A 24,992-nucleotide genomic window follows, 5' to 3' on the forward strand; every position below is an offset into this window, starting at 1 on the left:
TGCAAATGGTCCCTTAGTCGTATCCTGTTCCCAGTGTTCCCGTGCCCTGCTACCTGTATCCGGTGCCCGTGCTGTATTTGTTCCTGTGCCCTTTAAAGTGTTGGAGTCATGTTGTGCAGTCTACCACGTCTGCTGTGTTACGCCACGTCTGGTGTCATCTTCCACGCTTATCTGCCGTCAAGATCCCATCTGTGCCTAAGCCGCTGCCACTGTCTGGACTATTACAGGTACCCTTGTGCTGGACTTTGTATATACTTGGCACACTGTTGTTTGGCCAGCTGCTATCCCGCTACAGCGGTGCGGCTCAGTGGGTCCACATACCCACAGATCGTGGCAGTACGCTCAGGCCATGGACCCCGCTGGTCAACCCAAGACCGTGACCTTGTCACAAGCCATGCTGATGGAGATGCTTGACCTTCGGTCACAACAGAACCAACTCCTCCAGGCGGTAAACATTATTGCGCATCGGATGGATACGCAAGCTGCAACCTTCCCAGCACCTGCTCCTATTGCTCCTGCTGCTCCTCCTACTACACCTCCTGGCAGTACAGATTCGCTATTCTCTCCGCCATTGCCTCCCTGTTATGACAGAGACGCGAGGACCTGCAGGGGATTACTGAATCAGTGTCAGATTAACTTCACTCTACATGCCAGTGCATTTCCTTCTGATGGCGCAAGGGTCGCATTTATAGTTTCTCTCCTTACAGACAAGGCCCTGGCATGGGCAAACCCCATCTGGCAATGACAGGGACTGGAAACCCGTAACCTTAGGTGTTTCCTACAGACTTTCCACACTGTATTTGAGGAACCTGGGAGAGTCTCTTCAGCGGCTGCATCCTTCCTGACTCTTCGCCAAAGAGACACCTCCGTGGGCGAGTACGCCATTCAGTTCCGTACCCTGGCAGCAGAGCTGATCTGGAAAAACGAAGCCTTAGTGGCTACATTCTGGAAAGGTCTGTCCTCCGAGATCTACACTCTACCCTAGATGACCTCATCCTCCTAGCCACCCGGATTGACATGAGGATCCAGGAACGGTCTCAAGAGATTCACCGGGTCAGGAGATTGCCCAGGCAGGCTCCTACATTCCAGCAAACCCTGCTTCCCTCATCAGCTATTCAATCAGAGGAGCCTACACAAATAGACCATCTCAAGTTGTCTATGCAGGAGAAACAGCGCAGACGCACTTCGGGACTCTGTCTGTATTGCGGCCCTGGAGGCCATTTTGTGCGTCTGTGTCCACAAAAGCCTAAAAAAACCCAGGGCCTAGCATTGGTTGAGAGGCAACCCTAGAAGGAAAAGGACTAAATAATAAAATCTCTCCAAAATTTTCCAGTCCCGTGACCATACTGCCTGGTGAGAAAACACACTGGGTCTCTGCCTACCTGGACTCCGGGCCAGCGCCAAACTTCCTCCTACAGGACTTAGTGGAGGAAGAAGTTTATAGCCCCAATAGGTAACCATAGATGTGGCAATTGTTCATTTTGCGGACAGATGAACATAGGCAAAACGGTCCGAATGGGTGCAATTAAACAGCAATCTTATTATGTGCAAATCCAATTATCTGGTCTATGCCATATTTTGTCCTTGTCAATTCTTTTATATAGGAAAGACATTACGACCATTATTTAAACGTGTTCGAGAACACATTTATTCTATTGGTACAGGAAAGGGATCCCCAAAAATGATAACCCATGTACGTGAAGTACGCGGGGGGAATCCCAAGTGCTTGTCTTTTTCGGTCATACAGAGTGTTTTCACCCCACAGGATGGCGGTGATCGACATGTAAAATTACTATGGTGTGAAGCCAATTGGATAATAAAAACGGAGGCTTTAGGAATGATAGGAACGATCTGTCTGCTTTTTTAAAATAAAACCTCTAAATAGGTATGTTTTTGTCCTTTATACTCAATATATAAACCTGCTGTTCATAATATGCATGATTTTTTTATAAATATTTGTATCTTGATACATTGCCGTGAGAAGCGGAAGTGGTTGATGAGGCAAGGTGTGGGTATTTAAGTGTGTGTGCACTGAAGCCCAGTATGCCTTGATAAAGCATCTGAGGACGTGAAATGGTCGTAGGCTCTATTGTCTTCAAATCCCGTGTTATGCCTGCCTCATTATAGAATAAGTGGTGAGTGTCGTGCTGTCTATACTTCTACATGTTGATATTTCATACGAAAATCCTCCTCTCCGACCAGTGCCGGGTTCTTCTTTGTAAAGAAAAAAACAGATCTCTTCGAAAAAAAAAACAACAAACTCTGTTGCCGCTGATCTCTGAGTTATTTGATTGCATACAAGGAGCCAAGACCTTCTCAAAACTAGACTTGCGTGGGGCCTACAACCTAATCCGAATCCGTCAAGGTGACGAGTGGAAGACGGCATTTAAGACTCGAGACGGGCACTATGAATACCTGGTGATGCCCTTCGGCCTGTTTAACGCTCCCCTGGTCTTCCAAGAATTTGTCAATGATATCTTCCGAGACCTTCTCTATGTCTGCGTTGCAGTTTATCTTGATGACATTTTGATTTTCTCCCCAGATCCGACGACACATCAGAGACATGTCCGTCAAGTCCTTCTGGGATTAAGGGAAAATCGCCTATATGCTAAGTTGGAGAAGTGTACTTTTGAAAAAACCTCTTTGCCCTTCCTGGGCTATATCATCTCGGATTAGAGTCTCCAGTTGGATCCTGAGATAGTAAAGTCTGTCCTGGAGTGGCCACGTCCTCGTTGCCTGCGGGCCATACAGCTTTTTCTGGGATTCGCTAACTTCTACCGGCAATTTATCCCAAACTTCTCTTCTCTGACGGCTGGACTCCAGAGGCAGAATCTGCATTCAATAGCCTCAAGAATGCCTTAACTTCAGCCTCGAACCTTAATCACCCTGACGTGTCTCGGCAGTTCTCATTGGAGGTGGACGCTTCTTCTGTTGGTGCACTTCTGTTCCCGAGGAGTTCCAAAGGAAAGGCGGTAGTGTGTGGCTATTACTCGAGACTTTTTTCCCCTGCAGAGCGCAACTACTCTATTGGGGATCGGGAGCTACTGGCCATCAAATCGGCTCTGGAGGAGTGGAGATATCTGCTTTGAGGGCGCAGCCCACCCCATCCTGATATACACCGACAACAAGAACCTCACCTATCTCCAGTCGACTCAATGGCTAAACCCCGTCAAGCCAGGTTTTCGCTGTTCTTCATCCGTTTCCAATTTTTGCTCCACTACCGTCCCGCTGACAAAAATGTGAGGGCCGATGCCCTGTCCAGGTAGTTTAAAACGGAGGACATGATGGAGTCCCATCAAAGTATTATAGACCCATCCTGCATTGTCACTGCCAATCCTTTGTAGGTTAGAGACATCCCTCCAGGGAGGACTTTTGTTCTGGTGGCAGACAGGACAAGAATTCCCCGCTAGGGACACAGCTCCAAGCTGGCTGGGCACGCTGGTGTTTGAAAGACTCGAGACCTGATAACTCGTCATTTCTGGTGGCCCACGCTGCCCAAAGATATTCTGGACTTTGTCACTTCTTGTACTGTGTGTGCTTCCAACAAGGTTGCTCACTCCAAACCTGCCAGTCTGCTCTAACCTCTGCCTGTACCCAATGCCCCTTGGCAGCACATTGCGATGGACTTTGTCACAGACCTCTCCCCTCAGCAGGATGCAATACTGTCTGGGTGGTGGTGGACCGGTTTTCGAAGATGGCACATTTTATCCCTCTAACCGGTCTACCTTCAGCTCCTCGACTGAGAGACCTCTTTATTAAGCACATCTTCCACTTGCATGGCTTGCCCCTTCACATCGTGTCCTATCGGGGGGTTCAATTCACCTCAAAATTCTGGAGAGCCCTCTGTAAACTTCTGGAGGTGAGATTGGACTTGTCCTCAGCCTATTACCCCCAGTCCGATGGTCAAGTCGAGAGGATTAACCAGATCATGGAGAATTATCTCCGCCACTTCATCTCTATGCAGTATTATGACTGGGTACAGCTTCTTCCACGGGCTGAATTCTCGTACAAGAACCACACAAGTGAGTCCACCACTTCCACACCATTCTACAATGTGTACGGTCAACATCCTAGAATCCCTCTGCCTGTGTCGGATACATCTCAGGTACCCGCAGCTGACTCTGTATTTGGGGACTTTCTGCAAATCTGGCAACAGACCTGTTCCTCTATTCTGCTGGCAGTCGATCACAAAAAGCGAAAGGCGTATACAAGGAGAAGAGAGCCGCCTCAGTATCTACCGGGTACCAAAGTCTGGCTGTCCTCAAGGAATATCTGTCTGAAGGTGTCTTCATACAAATTTGCTCCCATGTTCTTCGGACCTTTTGAGATCCTGCATCAAATTAACTCTCCTATAAGCTTCGGCTTCCTCCTACCCTCAAAATCCCCAACTCCTTTCATGTGTCCCTCCTGAAGCCTGTGGACCTGAACCGCTACACTAAATCTCCTAGTCCTGCAGTTGCTCATAGCGGTACTTCCGATGTGATCGTGGTAAAGGAGATCCTGGACTTCAAGAGAGTAGGAGGAAGGACTTTTTATTTGGTGGATTGGAAGGGATTTGGTCCAGAGGAGAGGTCCTGGGAGCCAGAAGAGAACGTCAATGCTCCTACCCTCATTAAGAAATTCCTCTCTTGCTCTGGTCCAAAGAAGAGGGGGTGTAACATAGGGGATCACGGAAATTACGGATCCGTAATTGCGGATCAAAATTACGGTCGCGTGCATGGAGCCAGCCTTATACTTCACTTTTCTAGTTTTAAAGGAAACTTCTTGGGTGCCAAGTGCCCTTTCCCTAATAAGTGACAAGTAAAGGCTGTCAAATTTGCATGGGCTGACACTAGAGACATTGAAGAAGACAGAGAAGAAAGGAAAACAACTAGTGAAGGGATACATCAGTTAAGAGAGATGCAAATGCAGGTTGCCATTTATGATAATGCTCCAGCAACCCTTCACTGCAAGCATGATATCCAGACTTTTTAAAATTGCACCACAACATTTGAAAGTTACACTACTATCTATGTAAGGAGAGGGCATTAGGGAGTATAGTGTGGGATATGCCTGTATTGCTAGGAAAGCTGAAGAACAGACAGAAACCCAATTAGACATTCAAAGGAACTACTCCTTTTAAGAAAACATTCAGACAACTTGGTCTGTTATGCTGAATGAGCTTAGGTCGGTCAAGTGCTTCTTTTATATAGAATATTCTTAAAATATTCTTGAGCTATATAGGGATATTGTACAATGTGCTTGGCCAAAATATATATAGCCATACACATTTATTCTTTACTTTTAGTAGGAATACAAAGAATACATAAATTAGGCTTGGGCATGTGTAATATTATTGTTTTGAAGGGGCCGCTCCCCCCCTTCCTTATCTCCTCGTACTGTGAATCGCCGACACACTTGTAGCGGCGGTTCACAGTATTACTGCCTTCTCACATTCAAGTGAATGGGAGAAGGCTGTAATACTCTGAAACGCTGTTACAAGTGTGTTGGCAATTCACAGTACAAGCACTGACAATAATGTAGGTGAGGCAGCACTCGTAAGAGCGCCGCGGCCCCTTGAAAACAGCTGATCGGAGGGGGTGCCGGTAGTCGGACCGCAACCAATCAGATATTGATGGCCTATCCTAAGGATAGGTCATAAATTTCTTATGACTGGACAACCCCTTTAACCACTTCCCTCCTTTAGCCATTTTTCGGATTTTCACTTTTGTTTTTTCCTCCCCACATTCCAAAAGCTATAATTTTTTTATTTTTCTGTCTATATAGCCATATGAGGGTTTGTTTTTGCAGTGCAAGTTGTAGTTTTTCGTGGCAGCATTTATTGTACCGCATAATGTACTGGGAAGCTGAAAAAAAAAATATTTGTGGGGTGAAATGGGCAAAAATCAGCGATTACGTAATTTTTTGTGGGGTTTGTTTTTCCGGCATCTATCACCTTATTCTACAGGTTCATACTATTACAGTGATACCAAATTTATATGTTTTGTTTTATGTTTTACCATTTAAAAAAAAAACTAACTATTTGCTAAATTAAAAAATCTTTTGTGTCGCCATGTTCTGAGAGCCATAACTTTTTCATTTTTCCATCCAAGGGGTTAAACATTCGATTGACGGATCGCTCATGCAATACTTATGTATTGCAGTGTATTGCCTTTATCTGTGCTCTAGGCAAGGCTTAATAATAGATTACAAAAGGGAGATCTGGAGGCCTCCAACAGCCCTCCGGCTGCTATGACAATCGATCCTGAGATTTTGTCACAGGGGAGGGGACGATCATGGGACAGAGCTATTGACCGCTACAGCTGAGCCGTGTATGGTACAGGCTCAGCTCTTCAGGCGGCACCATGTTGTGATGGCATAAATCTGATGTAGTAGAATGTCAGTTATCACCAAGGGGTTAAAGGATATACAGAAAATTAGGTAGTGAATGGCAGATGGCCATATAATTCTGTTATATTCTGAATAAGCAAAGTAAGGGCCTGTTCATATCTGCGTTTGGTGTTTCCATTTGTCACGGTCTGTAGGTATGTGGACCCACTAGGTTGCACCGCCGTAGCGGGGAGGCAGCTGGCCAAACCACAGAGCACCCCAGCAATACAAAGTCCCGCACTAGGCTACCTGAATAGTCCAGACAGTGGGCGAGGCTTTGGCACGGATGGAGGTGGGTGCAGCAGGTTATGCCAGATGCGGCAAATCACACTGGAAGATGACACTGGACGTGGCAGATGACAGTAGGTGCAGCACGTTGCGCCAGACGTCGCGGATCACACTGAACGTGGAAGATGGCACTGGAGGTGGCAGATGACACAGGATGTGGCTGATGACACAGGACGTGGCAGATTATACAGAATGTGGCAAACGACAGCAGGTGCAGTAGATACGACTCCAACACTAATAGGCACAGGAACAAGAAAACAGCACGGGATACAGGAACATGTAACAGGGCACGGGTAACAACTGGAACGGGAAAACACTAAGGGACCATTTGCAAGACAGACATGGGATACACTAACAATGCTCAGGCAAGGATCAGAAGGGCAGAGCCCTTCTTATAGTCCAGGAAATCATTGCAGTTGATTACGATGATTGTCAACATGTGCACGCGCTGGCCCTTTAAGACCTGGCACCCTACGGGACACAGCGGACCGGAGCGGAAGTGAGCGCTGGCGTCTCCTAGGAAGAAGATGCGAGCCAGCGCTCAGTGATCAATGGCTGCGAGCGTCAGAAGGTGAGTAAACCCGACGGCCCGCGGCCATGGACGCTACACGATTGCTCCGTCAGAGGAGCAGAACAACGAAAATATAGTTGGTGGACAACATCAGCGCCCGAAGGAGCCCATTGACTATAATGGGTTCCGCGGAGTTTCCATCATGTTGTCCGTCGTTTTACCGGGAAGAATAGCACAGAATACTGTGCTCTTGTTTTTGGTATTTTGGGCCGGATCTGAGTCAGAGGCCACTAACTGAGCCTCCAAAGCACATGTGAACAGGATTAAAGAGGACCCGTCACCTCTCCTGACCTGTCAGTTGTATTAAATAATTGTATTACTAATGGAATAACAATTCTGGAGAATCTTTTATTAGAACTCTACGTTGTGCCCTTCCTCTGTTATTTCTTCTAAAAATGAGGGGTGCATCCAAACTGTGTGTAGCCTAACAGAAAGACTGGTCTTGTTGCCTGTGGCAATCAATCATAACTCAGTGTTCATTTTTTAAACAACTCAGGAAAAATTATAGTTGCACTGTAATTCGTTGCTATGAGCAATACGGCCAGTTTATCTGTTGAAATTTTTTTAAATTAAGCCAATAGTGTTTGTTCTTTGCTGAAGGAACATAAAAGACAATGCAGAAAAATATTGCAAAAAGTGCAAAATTTGGTGTAAAGTACTCAAGCCTTGATCAACATAAGAAAAAGTGTCAATATATCTAGCGAGTTGCGCTAAATCAAATCAATTATCATATTCTGTGCACCATTTTGAATTTGGTGCAAATGGCATAACTTTTTCTGTCTTTTAAAATGATGCATCTTACCGTAATATTGATAAATATTACCCATCGTGCTTAGTTTTCACCATGTGCACATCAGTATGCAAAAGAAAATCACAAATATTACTCAAATGTGTCTTATAATATTTTCCCTATTTAGGTTGGTTCAAACTGCCTATACAGCCACATACTCTCCAAAATTGATCTTGGCCCTATCTTTGTGTCACTAAAGAATTCAAGTACAAAAACTAAATGGGACATTTTTAAAAGCCTCTATGTCCTGTGAAAAATATATATCTCATGGGAAGAGTGTTTGCCCTCTCAGAAATAATCTCGGTATAATGGTGGAGGAGGATGAGGAAAAGTCCAATTTACAAAACGCCTTTTTTACTACTGTATTTACACATGAAAATCGAATGTGAATATCGAACCATGAGCCTTGATGGCCAATTTCCCCCTTTCCATTTAATTTCACTCATGGTGCTATTTAAATGATACAAATAGTTTCTCTTGGTCATAGCCCTAGGATATGTATTGTATGTTTTACTTGGTAACCAAGTGCCTGACCACACGTATTTATTTGAACCCTATACTTAGATACAAAACCTGAGTCCCTGGGCATGCGCCATACACTCAGCTATACACTCAGCAGTATCCTAGAAATTCCACAAATAGACGCTGGGTACCTTTTTTACTCAGTCATGACATCTACACTTTGCTTTGTATACATTTCCATCTCAGGGACTAAGTCCCAGCGCATGCACAACATCTTGAGCTTTAAAAATGTCAAAGTACTTTTGCGTCTCTATACTTAGACGCTCGTTCGTTTTTTCCTCAATTGCGGGCATGCACCATTTCAAACAGAGTATTGGCTAGCTGGTATGACCTCTGATAGGTCAATTTACATGTCCATCACGCTAGTGAGTGGCTTGAACACCGTTAACAATTACAATTGGCTAACCAGAGGGACACATCCAGGTGTACTACCCTCCACGTTTAAAAAATAAGGAGATGTTTGCAGCGCGCCATTATTAGCCCCGGAAAACCCTGAAGACACTATATATGTAGCGAAACATGTCGGAGAGCTAACTATTTTAATACAGCGCCCAGCCGCAAGATACAATTGCCTCTATTAGATAGTGGAGATTTAGCGTTCTGCAGCCGTAGACTCCAATTGCAATATTTGGATAAGATAGAATTGTGCTAGTGATAGCTATCTCACAGGCATTGCGCCCAGGAATTCACCTTCTAGCAGCTGACATTGATAATTTTAATAATTGTGGGTTGTTTAATTGCTTACAATAGTATTAATAAAGTTTTTTCTTATTTTATTTATTATTGTTCATAAGTAGTTGGCAAGATAGGGCTCCTTTTGCCTTCGGGCATTTAGTTAATATGAATTTTTGTATGGGGCACTGTGTGGTGCTTCATTTCTCAGTCTGTTACACAATTGTATTCAGGGGCGCAGTGTGTGGCAGTGTTTTTAGGTGCACAGTGTATGGTGCAATTATATTCAGGGACACAGTTTGTGGCACCATGAGGATTTTGTTCTCGATTATAGGTGCAGATGTGTAGGAGCCGTAGACATAAATTCTGCAGAAACAGGTCATGACCAGAAGTAATCATGGAGGTCTGGACCGGACGGAGTAGAAAGGAGAATAAAAATGGCAAGAATCTAAGGAGACGTCACCTGTAAGTCACTGAATGTAAATGTTTATTCTTCCTGTGGCTGATCAGTACTGTATTAACTGTATGATCTGCAGCAAGATGGGTGGTATCATTCTTTTTTATGCAAATCTCAGCATATTTTTACCATTGTTCAGGTCATACTGGGAGTTTCTAGTTTTACATCGTACAAACTTATATGGTAGGGGTTAAACTGAATTTGCAAATAATCTCGGTACTATGCTGGTGCTGTACTGTATATATTTCCAGAGCTCAGTTTTAATGCTGTATTTATGTACTAAGCTTGGTTCTGTATTTGTACCTATGTACCGAGCTTTGTTCTGGTGCCGTATTTATGTACTGAGCTTGATTCTGGCACCGTATTTATGAATTTAGCTTGAATCTGATACTGTATTTGTACACTAAACTTTTGTATTTGGGGGTTGTGCCAAATAGCTGGGAGATCTGCCGTGGCGTGCTGCACACGCCGCACTGATCTTCACCCTTCTCACACTGCGAAGTCTAACTAAAAGAGCTGAGCACGCTTAGGGTACTGAATGTGCACATATAGGTCTATATGTAATGGGTGAGTTTAATATAACAAGTGTGGGTGGGTAGGTATGTATGTATGCTTTTGTAATTATATACTTAGTGTGGCAATATACAGTAGTTAAACATTCTGGACAGGGAGCCACACAAGTTTGGAAAGTTTCTAGAATATTACTGATACATACAAAAATATTTGTTTAGACTCCACATTAATATATAGTGTATATAAAATATTGTAATTGTTTTATTTGATTACTATAGTTGTAATAATTTTACCTCGCACGACACACCGCAACACTCCCCCTTCCCTAGCCACTTATAATTTGGCGGAAAATTAGAGAGCCTGTTAAAAAATGAAATCACACCCCTGCTGTGCAGTCACACGACTGCCCCGAGCTGTGCACAATCTAAATAGCATTGTCCTTTTCCTGTTTCCTTAACAAGCAAAGCTCGGGATAATCAGTAGGGGGATAAATTTAGTCATTGTAATCATAAGCTTTAATAAATTAAATAAACTTTTACCCCCGTCTTCATTGCACAATTGAATTCGGTCATCTAAATTCATTTCCAACAGTTTTTCGCTACAAACCTAATAGAATAGAGAAATATTATAACATTAATAGAAATTAACATTCATAACAATTTACTGCAATTATTCCTAAAGAAATTGCAATTCTCTCCAGGATGTCACTTTGTTGTTTGAATGTCCCTCTGAACAGGGACGCAGCTAAAGGCTCATGGGCACTGGTGCAAAAGTCCTTCATGGGCCCTACCCCCAACTTGTTCTCATAGCCGACGGTCCGCAGCTTTCAGCTGCATCGCTGGGTATCCTAAGTGACCGAACGATGCAGCACTAGCAGCCAGGAGCGTCACTAAGGTGTCAAAACACCAGGGGAGCAATAGCCCCAATATATATGTAAAAAAAACCTGTATGTGTGTGCGTGTATATATATATATATATATATATATATATATATCTCAAAAAAAGAGAACGTGAAGCAGCACTCAAATAAAGTGAATTTATTCATCCAACATGGAACCACAATGTTTCACCTCCTCTGTGAAGGCATTTTCAATAAAATGCCTTCATAGAGGAGGTGAAACGTTGTGGTTCCATGTTGGATGAATAAATTCACTTTATTTGAGTGCTGCTTCACGTTCTCTTTTTTGGATATCTAACACTTAAGGAGAGGTCACTACTTTATTTTTGAAGCTTTGCACCAGCCCAGGCATTTGTTCACAGTGCTGCTCCAATCGTCTGCTTTTTTATATATATATATATATATATCATGGTTTTGGCTTACAAATACTGAAGCAAAATACTGACCAAATACTGCCTTTTAAAAGCGGCTTTTGTTAGGGTATGTACACACGGAGTGTTTTCAGACGTTTTTCGGGCAGTAAACGTCCCGAAGAACAGCTGAAAAATCGGAAGCAGAACGCCTCTAAACATCTGACCATTGATTTCAATGGGAAAACGGTGTTCTGTTCCGATAGGGCGTTTTTTACGCGCCCGTTTTTCAAAACGGCCACGTAAAAAAACAGCCGTGAAAAAGAAGTGCATGTCACTTCTTCAGCCGTTTTTGGAGCCGTTTTTCATAGACTCTTTTTCATAGGCCGTAAAAAATGCAGCGAAAAACGCCACTTTGAATAAAAAACAGCTGAAAATCAGGAGCTGTTTTCCCTTGAAAACAGCTCCGTATTTTCCCTTGAAAACAGCTCCGTATTTTCCCTTGAAAACAGCTCCTTATTTTCAGACGTTTTTTGTTTTGTGTGTGCACATACCCTAAGAGGGAGCCTAAAGGGTTGTTTTTAATAAATTTCCAGCACAATTCTAATAAACTTTACATCGGCATCATCTCCTTGCTTTAGTTTTGACATACTCACTTACACTATACCATGTAATGGGGAAATAAAAACAAACAATAAATATTACATTACAGCCATAACTTACATAGAAAAGACTTTTATTACTTGCGGGAATCACAAGCTCAATTTTCTTCACACTTGTGTTTGGTTCTCTTTCCACAAAGGATGTCACTTCTTCTCCAATTATACTTGCTGCTGCCTCAGGGGGGAAACTAAGTTTTATTCCAGGACCTATAATTGACATAGCCACAGAATGCAACTTCTTAGCTTGACAATAGTTAAGAGTTTTGGAAAGTCCTGATTTCAGAGCCTGCAAAAGATAATGCTTTGTGATTAATCTTTAGAATTCAATCCATAGTCAGCCTATAAGTACTACGTTATCCAGTAGGATGGCCACAATTACACAGCAGAAGTTCGAGGTGCTGAATTCTTCGACCCTAACCTGGTCTTTCGGACCCCACCTTCTGTTTTTGCACAAAAACAATCATTGTGCTCTACACGCTCTTCACGGTAACCGTTATCCTTAAAGTCCCTCATGAGTGTTAAAGCCCTGTTATTTAAGCTTCTGGAGCTTTATGAATTGTTACTGCTTTTTAGTGACTTCCTAAATCAATACCATATGCCACGGGTCCCATGTTTTTTTGAATATTTATACTCTGGCTTTTTCAGGCATATGGAGAGAACATAAAAGCTATGTGTGTCAGGGTACATTGATGTACTGTATATAGGTTGAAATGTACTACAAATCTTTTTTTACATGTCTATATTTTTCTGTTTGCTGTGCCTTTAATTATCCTGTGTTGCCACCTAGAGGTTAATTGTTATATTAGACAGAGATTAGCCCATTTGATTTTCTTTTCTATTTTTTATTTGTTTCTGTACATTGTACTCCACAATTTTGTTTAAAAATCCATATAAAGGAAATAAATAATGTCTAGGATTAGCATAGGTGTGGTACAAAGACATGGAGTTTGCATTGGATTATTAAAACCTAATATATTACAATTCATTTGTTCTCTTTTTCTAGTCCTTTGGCCTTTCATTGATGTGATTGAATGTACTTCACCTAAATAACATGTACGAACAATTGCAAAAATATTCGATTCCTGTAAAAATTGCCAGATTTGTCTGGATTACAGATTACATTTAGGCCAGCTTCACACAAGTTTAATAGCGGCACATTTCTGCGCCCGTATTACGGACAAAATCGTGCCCCGATTGCGGGTCTGATGACCCAAACTAACAGCGTCATATGGATCTATGAGGCTGCTAGTTCTGGTCATCATACCCGCAGTCGGGCCAGGATTTGTGGCCATAATACACTTGCGTATTATGCTCGTGTGAAACTGGCCTTAAAAGTGGTTGTTACAGCCAGTCAGTGGCATACAGTGGCGTAGCGATAGGGGTCGCAGTGGTCGTATTGCGACCGGGCCCCGAAGCCAGGGGGCCCGTGGCCCCCAGCACCACATCAATAAAAAGTTACTATAGTAACTCGGGTCGCGGGCCCCTGTTACTATAGTAACTGACAGTACTTACCTTCATGGTTCAGGAGCGCAGCGGAAGTCCTGACGTCACAGCGCTGTGCACTGCGCACAACATTGTGATCCTGGATAGAGTCAGGACAGAACTTCCGCCGCGGCTGAAGAGGAGGGTAAGATTAATATCCCTGTCTGCTGAAGCTGATTGGCGGGGTCCGACACCCGGGAGCCAGCCAATCAGCTGTTTTTAAGGGGCCGCAGCGCTCGTACAACAGCTGCTTCCCCTTCATTCCGGTTACTTGCACACACTGTGAATCCGTGTCGGAGATTCACAGTGTGAGCGAGTAAGGGAAATAAAGGGGAAGCAGCTCTCGTACGAGTGTTGCGGCCCCTTCAAAACAGCTGATTGGCGGGTCCCGGGAGACGGACCCCGACACATCAGCTATTGATGGCCTATCCTGAGGATACGCCGTCAATGTTTAGGGACTGGACAACCCCTTTAAGCCTACGATGTAGCAGGCTTAGAGGGCCCATGAGACAGGGTCACAGATTGTATGATGCTGTCTGCTGGGCCCTGTATCTAAGCCAATCACATGGTAGGCTTAGATACATGGCCCATGTGTGATCCTGTCTGATGGGCCCTGTATTTAAGCCTACCACACGGTAGGTTTAGATACAGGGCCCCAGCACACAGTAATCTTATACTGTATAAGAATACTGTCTGCTGGACCCTGTATCTAAGCCTACTTTGTGGTAGGCTTAGATACAGGGTCCCACAGATAGTATCACACTTGGGCCCTGTATCTAAGCCTAACACATGTGTTACTAATCGTTTTTTGTGTGTTTTCTTACAGGTTCGGTTGTTGGACTACGTCGGATTCCAGGACTACTTCGATAATGGCTTTTATTATTATCAATAAAATGGTTAATGAGGGTGTAATGACAGGGATAGGGAAACAGACAAGTGAGCCCTAATCTACCCGCCACTCAGTCCCTGCCTACTTGCAACGACCCACCCTAGGCGACGGGGTACAACTGGGCGACAGTCCCTACACTCAGTAAGTGCACGACAGACAACCAGACAAGGAAACACAGAACAAAGGGAAACGGGGCAGTTGCCCACGGCAACACCGTGAGCAACAAGAGTGGTGAACGAGCCGAGTCAAACCAAGAGTGTACGAGGTACCAAACGCAGAGCAGGAGCGTAGTCAGTAAAGCCAGCGTCAAACCAGGAGTGTACGAGGTACCAAACGCAGAGCAGAAGAGTAGTCAGTAAGCCAGGGTCATATGAAGCAGGGTCAAATAGTACAGAAGCTGCAGCAGGGCCAGGAAACCAGCAGAGAAGAGTCACAAGCAAAGGAGGAACAGGAAAGGCAGGTATAAATAGACAGAGGGCGGGAGCTAGCTCCGTCTGGCCAGGCTGCGATAGGTTCTCCCACTCCTAAGCCTGCCACCCTGAGTGGTGGAAGATGGAGTCAATCTCACAGACATAGAGGCAGGTGCAGACTGATTATCTATGGGCGTTAACCCCGAAGCTGTGCCTGTCAGATCCTTTACAGAGGGTTGTGTGGGTTTTTTGTATTTCAATAAAATATTTTTTCTATGTCTTTGAGGTTTTTTTTAAACTATATTACTACCGCCTTAGTAATGGCCGCCGACTGATTGACCGCGTCCATTGCTAAGGCGGGGCTTAGTGTTAGCCGGTGCAGAAGCTAACACTATCCCCCATTATTGCTCTGGTACCCACCGCCACCAGGGGTGCTGGAAAGAGCCGGGTACGATCGAGTACTTGACCATCTGTAGTGATTGCCGGGCAATGGGGCGGCCGCAGGCTGGTATTACCAGGCTGGGAAAGGCCAGTAACAGTGGCCCTTCCCATCCTGGTAATGCTGCCTGCTGCTGCTTTATTGTATCTGGCTGGTTATGAAAAATGGGGGGGACCCCACGTCATTTAAAAAAAATAAAATAAAAAATAATTGGAAAGAACGATGTGGGGTCCCCCCCCCAATTTTCATAACCAGCCAGATACAACACAGCAGCAGCAGGCAGCATTACCAGGGTGGGAAGGGCCACTGTTTTTGGCCTTCCCCAGCCTAATGATACCAGCCTGCGGCCGCCCCGGTGCCCGGCCATCACTACAGATGGTCGAGTACTGGTTTGTACCCGGCTCTTCCCAGTACCCCTGGTGGCGGTGGGTACCGGGGTAATAATGGGGGTTAGTGTTAGCCTCAGCACCTGCTAACATTAAGCCCGCCTTAGTAATGGACGTCGTCAATCAGCCAGCAGCTATTACTAAGGCGGTAATAATAAAGTTTAAAAAAAATACAAGCACATAGAAAAAATATTTTATTGAAATAAAAAAACACAACCCCCATTAACCATTTTATTGAGAATAAAAAAACGCTGTCATTGAAGTAGTCCTCGAATCCGAAGTAGTCCAACAAAGGAACTTGTAAAAAAACACAAACACACAATAATAATTAGTATCACATAAAAAAGCAAAACAATTATTATTCGTAACTTTCCTGGGTACAGCGCTGGAGCTGCAATGTCAGCGAGCTGGGCCCTATATCTAATCCAATCATGTGTGATACTGTCTGCTGAGCCACTGTATCTAATCCTATCATGTGTGATACTGTCTGCTGAGCTACTGTATCTAATCCAATCATGTGTGATACTGTCTGCTGGGCCCTATATCTAATCCTATCATGTGTGATACTGTTTGCTGAGCTAGTGTATCTAATCCCATCATGTGTGATACTGTCTGCTGGGCCCTATATATAATCCTATCATGCACTTTTTCGCGGTCGTTTTTTAATGCGCCCGTTTTTCAAAACGGCCTTGTAAAAAATCGCCCCGTCGGAACAGAACGCTGTTTTTTCCATTGAAATCAATAGGCAGATGTTTGGAGGCGTTCTGCTTAAGATTTTTTGGCCATTTTTGGACTGAAAAACTGCCGAAAATAAGCCGTGTGCATACCCTAACTGTGTCAGTCATATGTCAGTTACCTCTCCCTACATAGATGTCAGTGTGCAGGTGCACGGAACGAAGCCACTCAAAGGTTGGGAGAATGTAAAACTGCCAGTTAAAACGATGCCTCCAGTAGCCTGACTAAAACAGGGAGGAATCTTAGGGAATCCCCTGGCGTCGCATAGCAATGCTTCCGCAATTATGGATGGCTACGGATCCACCTCCATTGTGGAACCTCCCATAGACTTCTGCAATTTTGGACAAAAAATAGGGAATGTTCTATATTTTGTGGATAATTTCTACGGCATGGACACACATCCGTAAATATACTGAAAGGTGTCCGTGATCAATAGAAATAAATGGATCCACAATTTGATTCGTGATTACAGATGAAAACTACGGTCATGTACATGGGGCCTAATAGAAAAATTTGGGATTTAAACCTCATATAAACAGTATACAGATGTGTACTTACTTACCTTTACCGATCAAAACCTCTGACATGTCACTATGACATTTCAAAAGTTTTATGAAACGACAGTTACTATTTAAAGGACTATATACTGGAGGATGTGACAGAAAATAGTATTACAAGTGATAACCAGCACAGATTTACTAAGGACAGAAGTTGGCAAACTGACCTGATTTGTTTTTATGAAGAGGTGAGCAGAAGTCTAGACAGAGGGGCCGCTGTGGCTATAGTGTTTTTGGACTTTGCAAAGGCATTTGACACTGTCCCTCATAGACGCCTAATGGGTAAATTAAGAACTACAGGTTTAGAACGTATAGTTTGTAATAGAATCGTATCCAGAAATTTGTGGTCAATGATTCCTACTTTGAATAGTCACCGGTTATAAGTGGTGTACCCTAGGGTTCGGACCTGGATGTATTTGTAGCTCATAGACTAAATAACAGCATGCAATGTCAATCAGCTGCTTCTAAGGCCAGCAAGATATTGTCATGTATTAAAAGAGGCATGGACTCTCGGGACAGGGATGTAATATTACCACTTTACAAAGCATAAGTGAGGCCTCATCTAGAATATGCAGTTCAGTTCTGGGCTCCAGTTCATAGAAAGGATGCCCTGGAGTTGGAAAAAATACAAAGAAGAGCAACTAATGTCATAAGGGGCATGGAGAAATGTAGTTTTCAGACAAGATAATTTTTTTTTTAATTGATTCCGTCTTGAAAGAGACGACTAAGGGAGACGGATTAACTTGTAAAAGTATATAAATGGCCCATACAAGAAATATAGTGAAAACCAATTCTATGTAAAATCTCCTAAAAAAAAAAACGGGGGCACTCTGCAGAGGTGACTAGCCGTCTTTACTGTGAAAACTGTGAATATGTGGAATAGCCTACCGCAGGAACTGGTCACAGCAGGGACAGTAGATCGCTGTAAAAAAAAGCTTAGATAATTTCCTACAACAAAAAATATCAGCTCCTATGTCAATGTGGAGAATTCGTGTTTGAATATTGATCCCGTCTGATCGCTACTTGGGATCAAGAGGGAAATTGTGAAGGATTTGCTTGACACAGTTTCTGTGTCGACGCCCGTGGTTAATCAGCCTGCATCTGTTCCTAGGTCTGCTAGAGTGACTCGATCTGCTACCACTCAGGCTGGTAGGCTGAGGAGTGGGAGAGCCTGTTGCAGCCTGGCCAGACGGTTCTATCTCCCGCCCTTGGTCCACTTATACCTTCAATTGCTGCTTGTCCTTTGCCTGTGATTCTTCCGTTTTCTGGCTCTGCTGTTCCTGCTGTTACTTTTGTCTTCTGCTTCATATTGACCCTGGCTTGACTGACTATTCTCCTGCTCTGCATTTGTTACCACGTACACTCCTGGTTTAACTCGGCTCGTCCACTGCTCTGTTGCTCACGGTGTTGCCGTGTGCAACAGCCCCACATTCCTTTGCTTTTGTGTTCCCTTGTCTTGTTTGTCTGTCGTGCACAGACTTATTCGCAAAGGTGGCGATCTCCTCCACTGGCCTCCGGAGGTGGTCCAGGCTTTTGAGGTCCTTAAGAGGTGCTTTATCTCTGTCCCAGTGCTGATTCAGCCTAACCAGATGGAGCTATTCATCGTGGAGGTTGACGCCTCCGAGGTGGGAATGGGTGCTGTCTTGTCCCAGGGTACTAGGTCTCTCACCCATCTCCGTCCCTGTGCCTACTTCTCCAGGAAGTTCACCCCCACTGAGAGTAACTACGACGTTGGCAACCGCAATCTCTTAGCCATTAAATGGGCATTTGAAGAGTGGCGCCACTTCCTGGAGGGGGCTAGGCACCAGCTAACGGTCCTTACCGACCACAAGAATCTGTTTTTTCTAGAATCTGCCCGGAGGTTAAAGCCGAGACAAGCTCGATGGGCGTTGTTTTTTTACTAGATTCAACTTTGTTGTCACCTATAGGATCCTGCTTGTGTTTTGCCCCCAGGTATAATAATATCCTCTATTGATTCCGAATTAGTCTCCGAAATTGCGGCTGATCAAGGTTCAGCTCCCGAGAACCTTCCTGAGAAAAAGCTGTTTGTTCCCCTGCAATTCCGGCTAAGGGTACTCAGGGAGAATCATGACTCTGCACTATCTGGCCATCCAGGCATCCTGGGTACCAAGCACCTAATTTCTAGAACCTATTGGTGGCCTGGGTTGCTTAAAGACGTTAGGGCCTACGTCACCGCTTGTGAAATTTGTGCTAGGTCCAAGACTCCCAGGTCCCGACCAGCGGGCTTACTATGTTCTTTGCCCATTCCCCAGAGACCCTGGACCCATATCACCATGGATTTTATCACCGATCTGCCTCCATCCCAAGGCAAGACGGTGGTGTGAGTTGTTGTAGACCGCTTCAGTAAGATGTGCCACTTTGTGCCCCTCAAGAAACTACCCAATTCCAAGACGTTAGCTACCTTGTTTGTCAAACACATCCTGCGTCTCCATGGGGTTCCTGTCAATATTGTTTCTGACAGAGAGGTACAGTTTGTTTCATTGTTTTGGAGGGCTTTCTGTAAGAAATTGGAGATTGTTCTGTCCTTCTCCTCGGCCTTCCATCCTGAAACTAATGGCCAAACCGAGAGGACTAATCAGTCTCTAGAACAATATTTAAGGTGTTTTATCTCTGACTGCCAAGATGATTGGATCTCCTTCATTCCCCTCGCCGAATTTTCCCTCAATAACCGGGTCAGAAACTTGTCAGGGGTCTCCCCCATTTCTCTGTAATTTTGGATTTAATCCACGGTTCTCCTCCGTTTCACCTGGTGGTTCCAACAATCCCAAGGTAGATGTCGTTCATCGGGAACTGCGCACAGTCTGGGCCCAGGTTCAGAAGAACCTTGAGGCGTGCCAGAGCATACAAAAGACTCAGGCAGATAAAAGACGTTCTGCTAACCCCTTGTTTGTGGTTGGGGATCGGGTGTGGCTGTCTCCAAAAAATTTGCTCCCCGGTATATAGGGCCGTACAAGGTCATTGAGGTCATTAACCCTGTCTCCTTCTGGCTGGAGTTACCCTCATCTTTTCAAATACACAACGTGTTCCATGCCTCCCTCCTGAAACGCTGCTCCCCATCCTTGGAGACCTAGAGGAAACCTCCGGTCCCTGTTCTTACCCCTGAAGGGGTAGAATTCGAGGTGGCCAAGATTGTGGACAGCAGGATGGTCCAAGGCTCCCTCCAGTACCTGGTCCATTGGAGAGGATATGGGCCTGAGGAGAGGACTTGGGTACCCGCCCGGGATGTTCACGCCGGGTTATTGCTCAGGAAGTTCCATCTTCGGTTCCCCAACAAGCCAGGTCCACCTAGGAAGGATCCAGTGGCCCCTCATAAAAAGGGGGGTACTGTGAAGGATTTGCCTTACACTGCTTCTGTGTCGATGCCCGTGGTTAATCAGCCTGCATCTGTACCTAGGTCTGCTAGAGTGACTCGATCTGCTACCACTCAGGCTGGTAGGCTGAGGAGTGGGAAAGCCAATCGCAGCCTGGCCAGACGGTTCTAGTTCCCGCCTTTGGTCCACTTATACCTTCATTTGTTGCTTGTCCTTTGCCTGTGATTCTTCCGTTTCCTGGCTCTGCTATTCCTGCTGTTACTTTTGACCTCTGCTTCATATTGACCCTGGCTTGACTGACTATTCTCCTGCTCTGCATTTGTTACCACGTACACTCCTGGTTTGACTCGGCTCGTCCACTACTCTGTTGCGCACGGTGTTGCCGTGGGCAACTGCCCCACATTCCTTTGCTTTTGTGTTCCCTTGTCTTGTCTGTCGTGCACATATTGAGCATAGGGACCGTCGCCCAGTTGTACGCCGTCGCCTAGGACGGGCTGTGCAAGTAGGCAGGGACTGAGTGGCGGGTAGTTTAGGGCTCACCTGTCTGTCTCCCTATCCTGACATTACAGAAATTTTTGCTTTTCAGGACAGATTGGTCCATGCATTATGGGTATATATTTATTTTTTTACTTGCCTCTGTATCAATCGGGGGAAAAAAAAGTTCTATAAGTTTACCCGTATCTCTTCCCTTAATCCCATCCCTTGGTTAAACTTGAAGGACGTATAACTTTTTTCAACCATGTACACTATGTAACTATGTAACCTTATCCAAGCTCCATCATCACTGATGTCCTACTAGTGTCTGGCAGGGGGGTTGTCATCATTGCAACATTATCTGTTCTTGTTGGTATATACATTCAATACTGACTGCTAAATGGCTCATTATAGCACTACTTTGTTGTTATGGCAGCTCAGGCATCAGCTGTGAAGCCTAGCAGGGGACAGCAGAGTGTTTCTATAATGCATCCTTTAGGTAAATTAAACTTTTGGGGCTTGAAGGACTTCAAGACTGTAGCTGTAAGCTGAATTTTTTTCAGTTTTAGCTCGGAGTGACACTGGTTTAAATTAAAATGTTGGCTGGAACTATCCATGTAAGGCTGGAAGCACACATGCAGTTTTCTATGCAGTTTTTGTAACTGTTTTGTAACTGTTTTGTTTAGTCAAACACTGGAGTGAATACAAAAGAGAGGAGACATATTAGTCTTTCCTTCATAGATTTCCTTCCATTTGGTTCCTCTTCTGGCTTTAGATGGAAAAAAAATGTTTAAAGATTGCACCAAAAACGTATGCCTTATTCAGACGAGTGTGTCCGCAAAAGATGGACCAAACTTCATGCATTTCAGTTCCGTGTGGCATCAGTGTGGTTTCCGTGTTACGTCAGCTTGCTTCCGCGCGGCATCAGGTTTTCACGTCCGTGTTTCTCCTCTGCAAGCACTTCCTGTTTGTTTTTTTTTTGTCATAATTTCTTAAAGAGGCTCTGTCACCAGATTATAAATGCCCTATCTCCCACCTAATCTGATAGGCTCTGTAATGTAGATAACAACAGTGTTTTTTATTTAGAAAAATTATAATTTTTGAGCAAGTTATGAACAATTTTAGATTTATGCTAATTTGTTCTTAATGACCAACTGGGCATTTTTTTACTTTTTACCAAGTGGGCGTTGTAAAGAAAAGTGTATGACGCTGACCAATCAGCGTCAAACACTTCTCTTCATTCCATCCCAGCTTGTTTCACTGCACAGCGTGATCTCGCGAGATCACGCTGTGATGGGACTTCCTCCAACAGGTCCTTCACCGGAGCGATACAAGAGTCAACAGACATCACCTCCAGCCGTGCCAGTACGTTTATCTGAATCTGCAGTGGATGGAGGCGATGTCTGTTCAGTCTTCCATGGCTACCGTAAAGGACCTGCGGGAGGAAGTCCCGTTACAGCGTGATCTCTCGAGATCACACTGTGCAGTGAAACAAGCTGGGCATGAATGAAGAGAAGTGTTTGACGCTGATTGGTAAGCGTCATACACTTCTCTTTACAACGCCCACTTGGTAAAAAGTAAAAAAACGCCCAGTTGGTCATTAAGAAACTAATTAGCATTAATCTAAAATTTTTCATAACTTGCTCAAAAATTATTGTTTTTCAAAATAAAAAACACTGTTTCTACATTACAGCGCCGATCAGATTATGTAGGAGATAGTGCACTTATAAACTGGTGACAGAGCCTCTTTAAGCAACTGATGTGTGAAACACGGACAGCACATGGATGTCGTCCATGTGCTGTCCATCTTTTCCACGCACACATAGACTTCAATGGGCGATGCGGTCCGCAAACACTGACCAAAATGTATGAACAGCCCCATTGATTTTCATGGTCAGTTATTTTAACGGACAGGACACGGACGTAAAATAAGGCCTAAGGGTATGTGCACACACAAAATCAAAAACATCTGAAAATACGGAGCTGTTTTCAAGGGAAAATAGCTCCTGATTTTCAGCCATTTTTTTAGCCACTCGCGTTTTTCACTGCCGTTTTTGGAGCTGTTTTTCTATAGAGTCAATGACAAACGGCTCCAAAAACAGCTCAAGAATTGACATGCACTTCTTTTTCCCGGGCGTTTTTTTAGGCGGCCGTGTTTCAAAACGGCTGCGGAAAAAAGGGCTGTCGGAACAGAACGCAGTTTTTCCCATTGAAATCAGTGAGCAGATGTTTGGAGGCGTTCTGCTTTTGATTTTTTCGGCTGTTTTTCGGCCGTTTACAGCCCGAAAAATGGCCGAAAATAAGCTGTGTGAACATACCCTTACATACCCTGTAATCCAAACAAATCTGTTGCCCTTTTAGACCAGGTCCAGATGCAGTGGCGGATCCTCATATGGGCGTTTCGGGCGGCCGCCCCGGGCCCAAGGCTGCACGGGGGCCCATAGCTGCCCAAACCGCACACAAGTGAAAAAAAACTCTCCAGGGCTGCTGCCGGCCGCATTCTAGTGGTCATCGGTCCCACATGCTGCTGCTGATGAAGAGGAGGGGGGGGGATGTGCAGGGGGAGTCATTTGCGGCCAGGGAACAGGGGCACAGCACATCAGCTGTAGAGAGCAGACTGTCAGAGATTGTGATTGGCAGGTGCTGGAGTCTCCCTGACAGTCTGCTCCTCTGTGCTGCTGTGCACTGTCCCTCCTGTTTAAATCTCCAGCAGCTGCCTGAACTGAAACTAGAGGGTGAAGGACCTGTGGTGACGTCACAGTCACATGATTAAGGTCCTGGAGGCTGCCAGAGACAAGCACCGCAGAGGAAGAGACTGTGGTAAGTGTGTGTGTGTGTGTGTGTGTGTGTGTGTGTGTGTGTGTGTTTATGTGTGTTTATGTGTGTGTGTGTCATAATGTAAGTCTAATAGTGTGTGCTGTGTATATAGTGTGTGCTGTGTATATAGTGTGCTGTGTATATAGTCTATATAGTGTGTGCTGTGTATATAGTGTGTGCTGTGTATATAGTGTGTGCTGTGTATATAGTGTGTGCTGTGTATATAGTCTATATAGTGTGTGCTGTGTATATAGTGTGTGCTGTGTTTATAGTGTCTATAATGTAAGTCTATATAGTGTGTGCGTGTAGTTTGAATATATAGTGTGTGGTGTTAGTGTGAATTGTATATAGGGTGTTTAATCTCACATTTTTTTGTGTGTGAAATAATTTCCCACCCATAGAGCCCTCTGCAGTAAGTCAGATGCTCAGAACCCCCCAAACAGTATAATCTCCCCCATAGAGCCCTCAGTAGTTATTATACTGCAGGGGGGGGGGTCAGAGCGTTTGATTGACTGTTGAGGGTTCTATATGGGAATAACTCCTTCCCCCCCAGAGCCATAAGGGCGGATTTACACGAACATGTAATACGTCCGTGCAACGTGCGTGCTTTTTACGCGTGTCGTACGGACCTATGTAAGTCTATGGGGCAGTGCAGACCGTCAGTGATTTTTGCGCAGCGTGTGTCCTCTGCGTAAAACTCACGACATGTCCTATATTTCTGCGTTTTTTGTGCATCACGCACCCATTGAAGTCAATGGGTGCGTGAAAATCACGCATGCCACACGGAGGCACCTCCGTGGGACGTGCGTGATTTGCTCAACAGCAGTAAAACTATGATTGCAAACAGAAAAGCACCACGTGCTACAAACATACAGAGTGTCATAATGATGGCGCGAAAGGCACGCAGCCGCACATCATATGGTGATGACAAACGAAGCTGTTAAGTGTCTTTTGCACGCGCAAAACGCCGCATTTTTTGCGTGCGCAAAATGCTCGTGTAAATCCGCCCTAAGTGTCAGACGCTTAGACCCTCCCATAGGGCACTCAGCAGTCAGTCAGATGCACTGGGGAGGGGTGTCTGACTGCTTAAAGGGTAACTAACGAAACTTTTTTTTTAAATTACATGTCATAGTGACATGTCAAATGTTCTAATCGGTGGGGGTCCAGGCACTGAGACCCCACCAATCGCTGAAACAAAGTGGCAGAAGCGATCAGGTGAGTGAGGAGCCACTTGGTTTCTGATCGTCTTTCCTCTGATAGCCGAGCATGCGGTCTATGGGCACAACAGAAAGTCTATGAGTCCGTACACCGCGACGAGGAAAGACAATCAGAAATGAAGTGGAACAATGCTGGGACCCCCATCGATCAAAATTTCTGAC

At 44.7% G+C, this 24,992-nt stretch overlaps 1 protein-coding gene across 2 annotated transcripts in view; it reads right to left on the bottom strand.

Moving 5' to 3' along the window:
* Positions 1-24,992, bottom strand: part of LOC142761393 (protein mono-ADP-ribosyltransferase PARP14-like) — a 91,506-nt gene that overhangs the window by 30,459 nt on the left and 36,055 nt on the right. For both annotated transcript variants that reach the window (XM_075864588.1, XM_075864582.1), the window contains exons 6-7: positions 12,154-12,378; positions 10,722-10,788 (exon numbers count right to left, since the gene is read on the bottom strand). In XM_075864588.1, the coding sequence (XP_075720703.1) occupies positions 10,722-10,788; positions 12,154-12,378 (292 nt within the window). The remainder of the gene's footprint in view (positions 1-10,721; positions 10,789-12,153; positions 12,379-24,992) is intronic.

Source organism: Rhinoderma darwinii, chromosome 1, assembly GCF_050947455.1.
Source record: "Rhinoderma darwinii isolate aRhiDar2 chromosome 1, aRhiDar2.hap1, whole genome shotgun sequence".
NCBI lineage: Eukaryota > Metazoa > Chordata > Amphibia > Anura > Rhinodermatidae > Rhinoderma > Rhinoderma darwinii.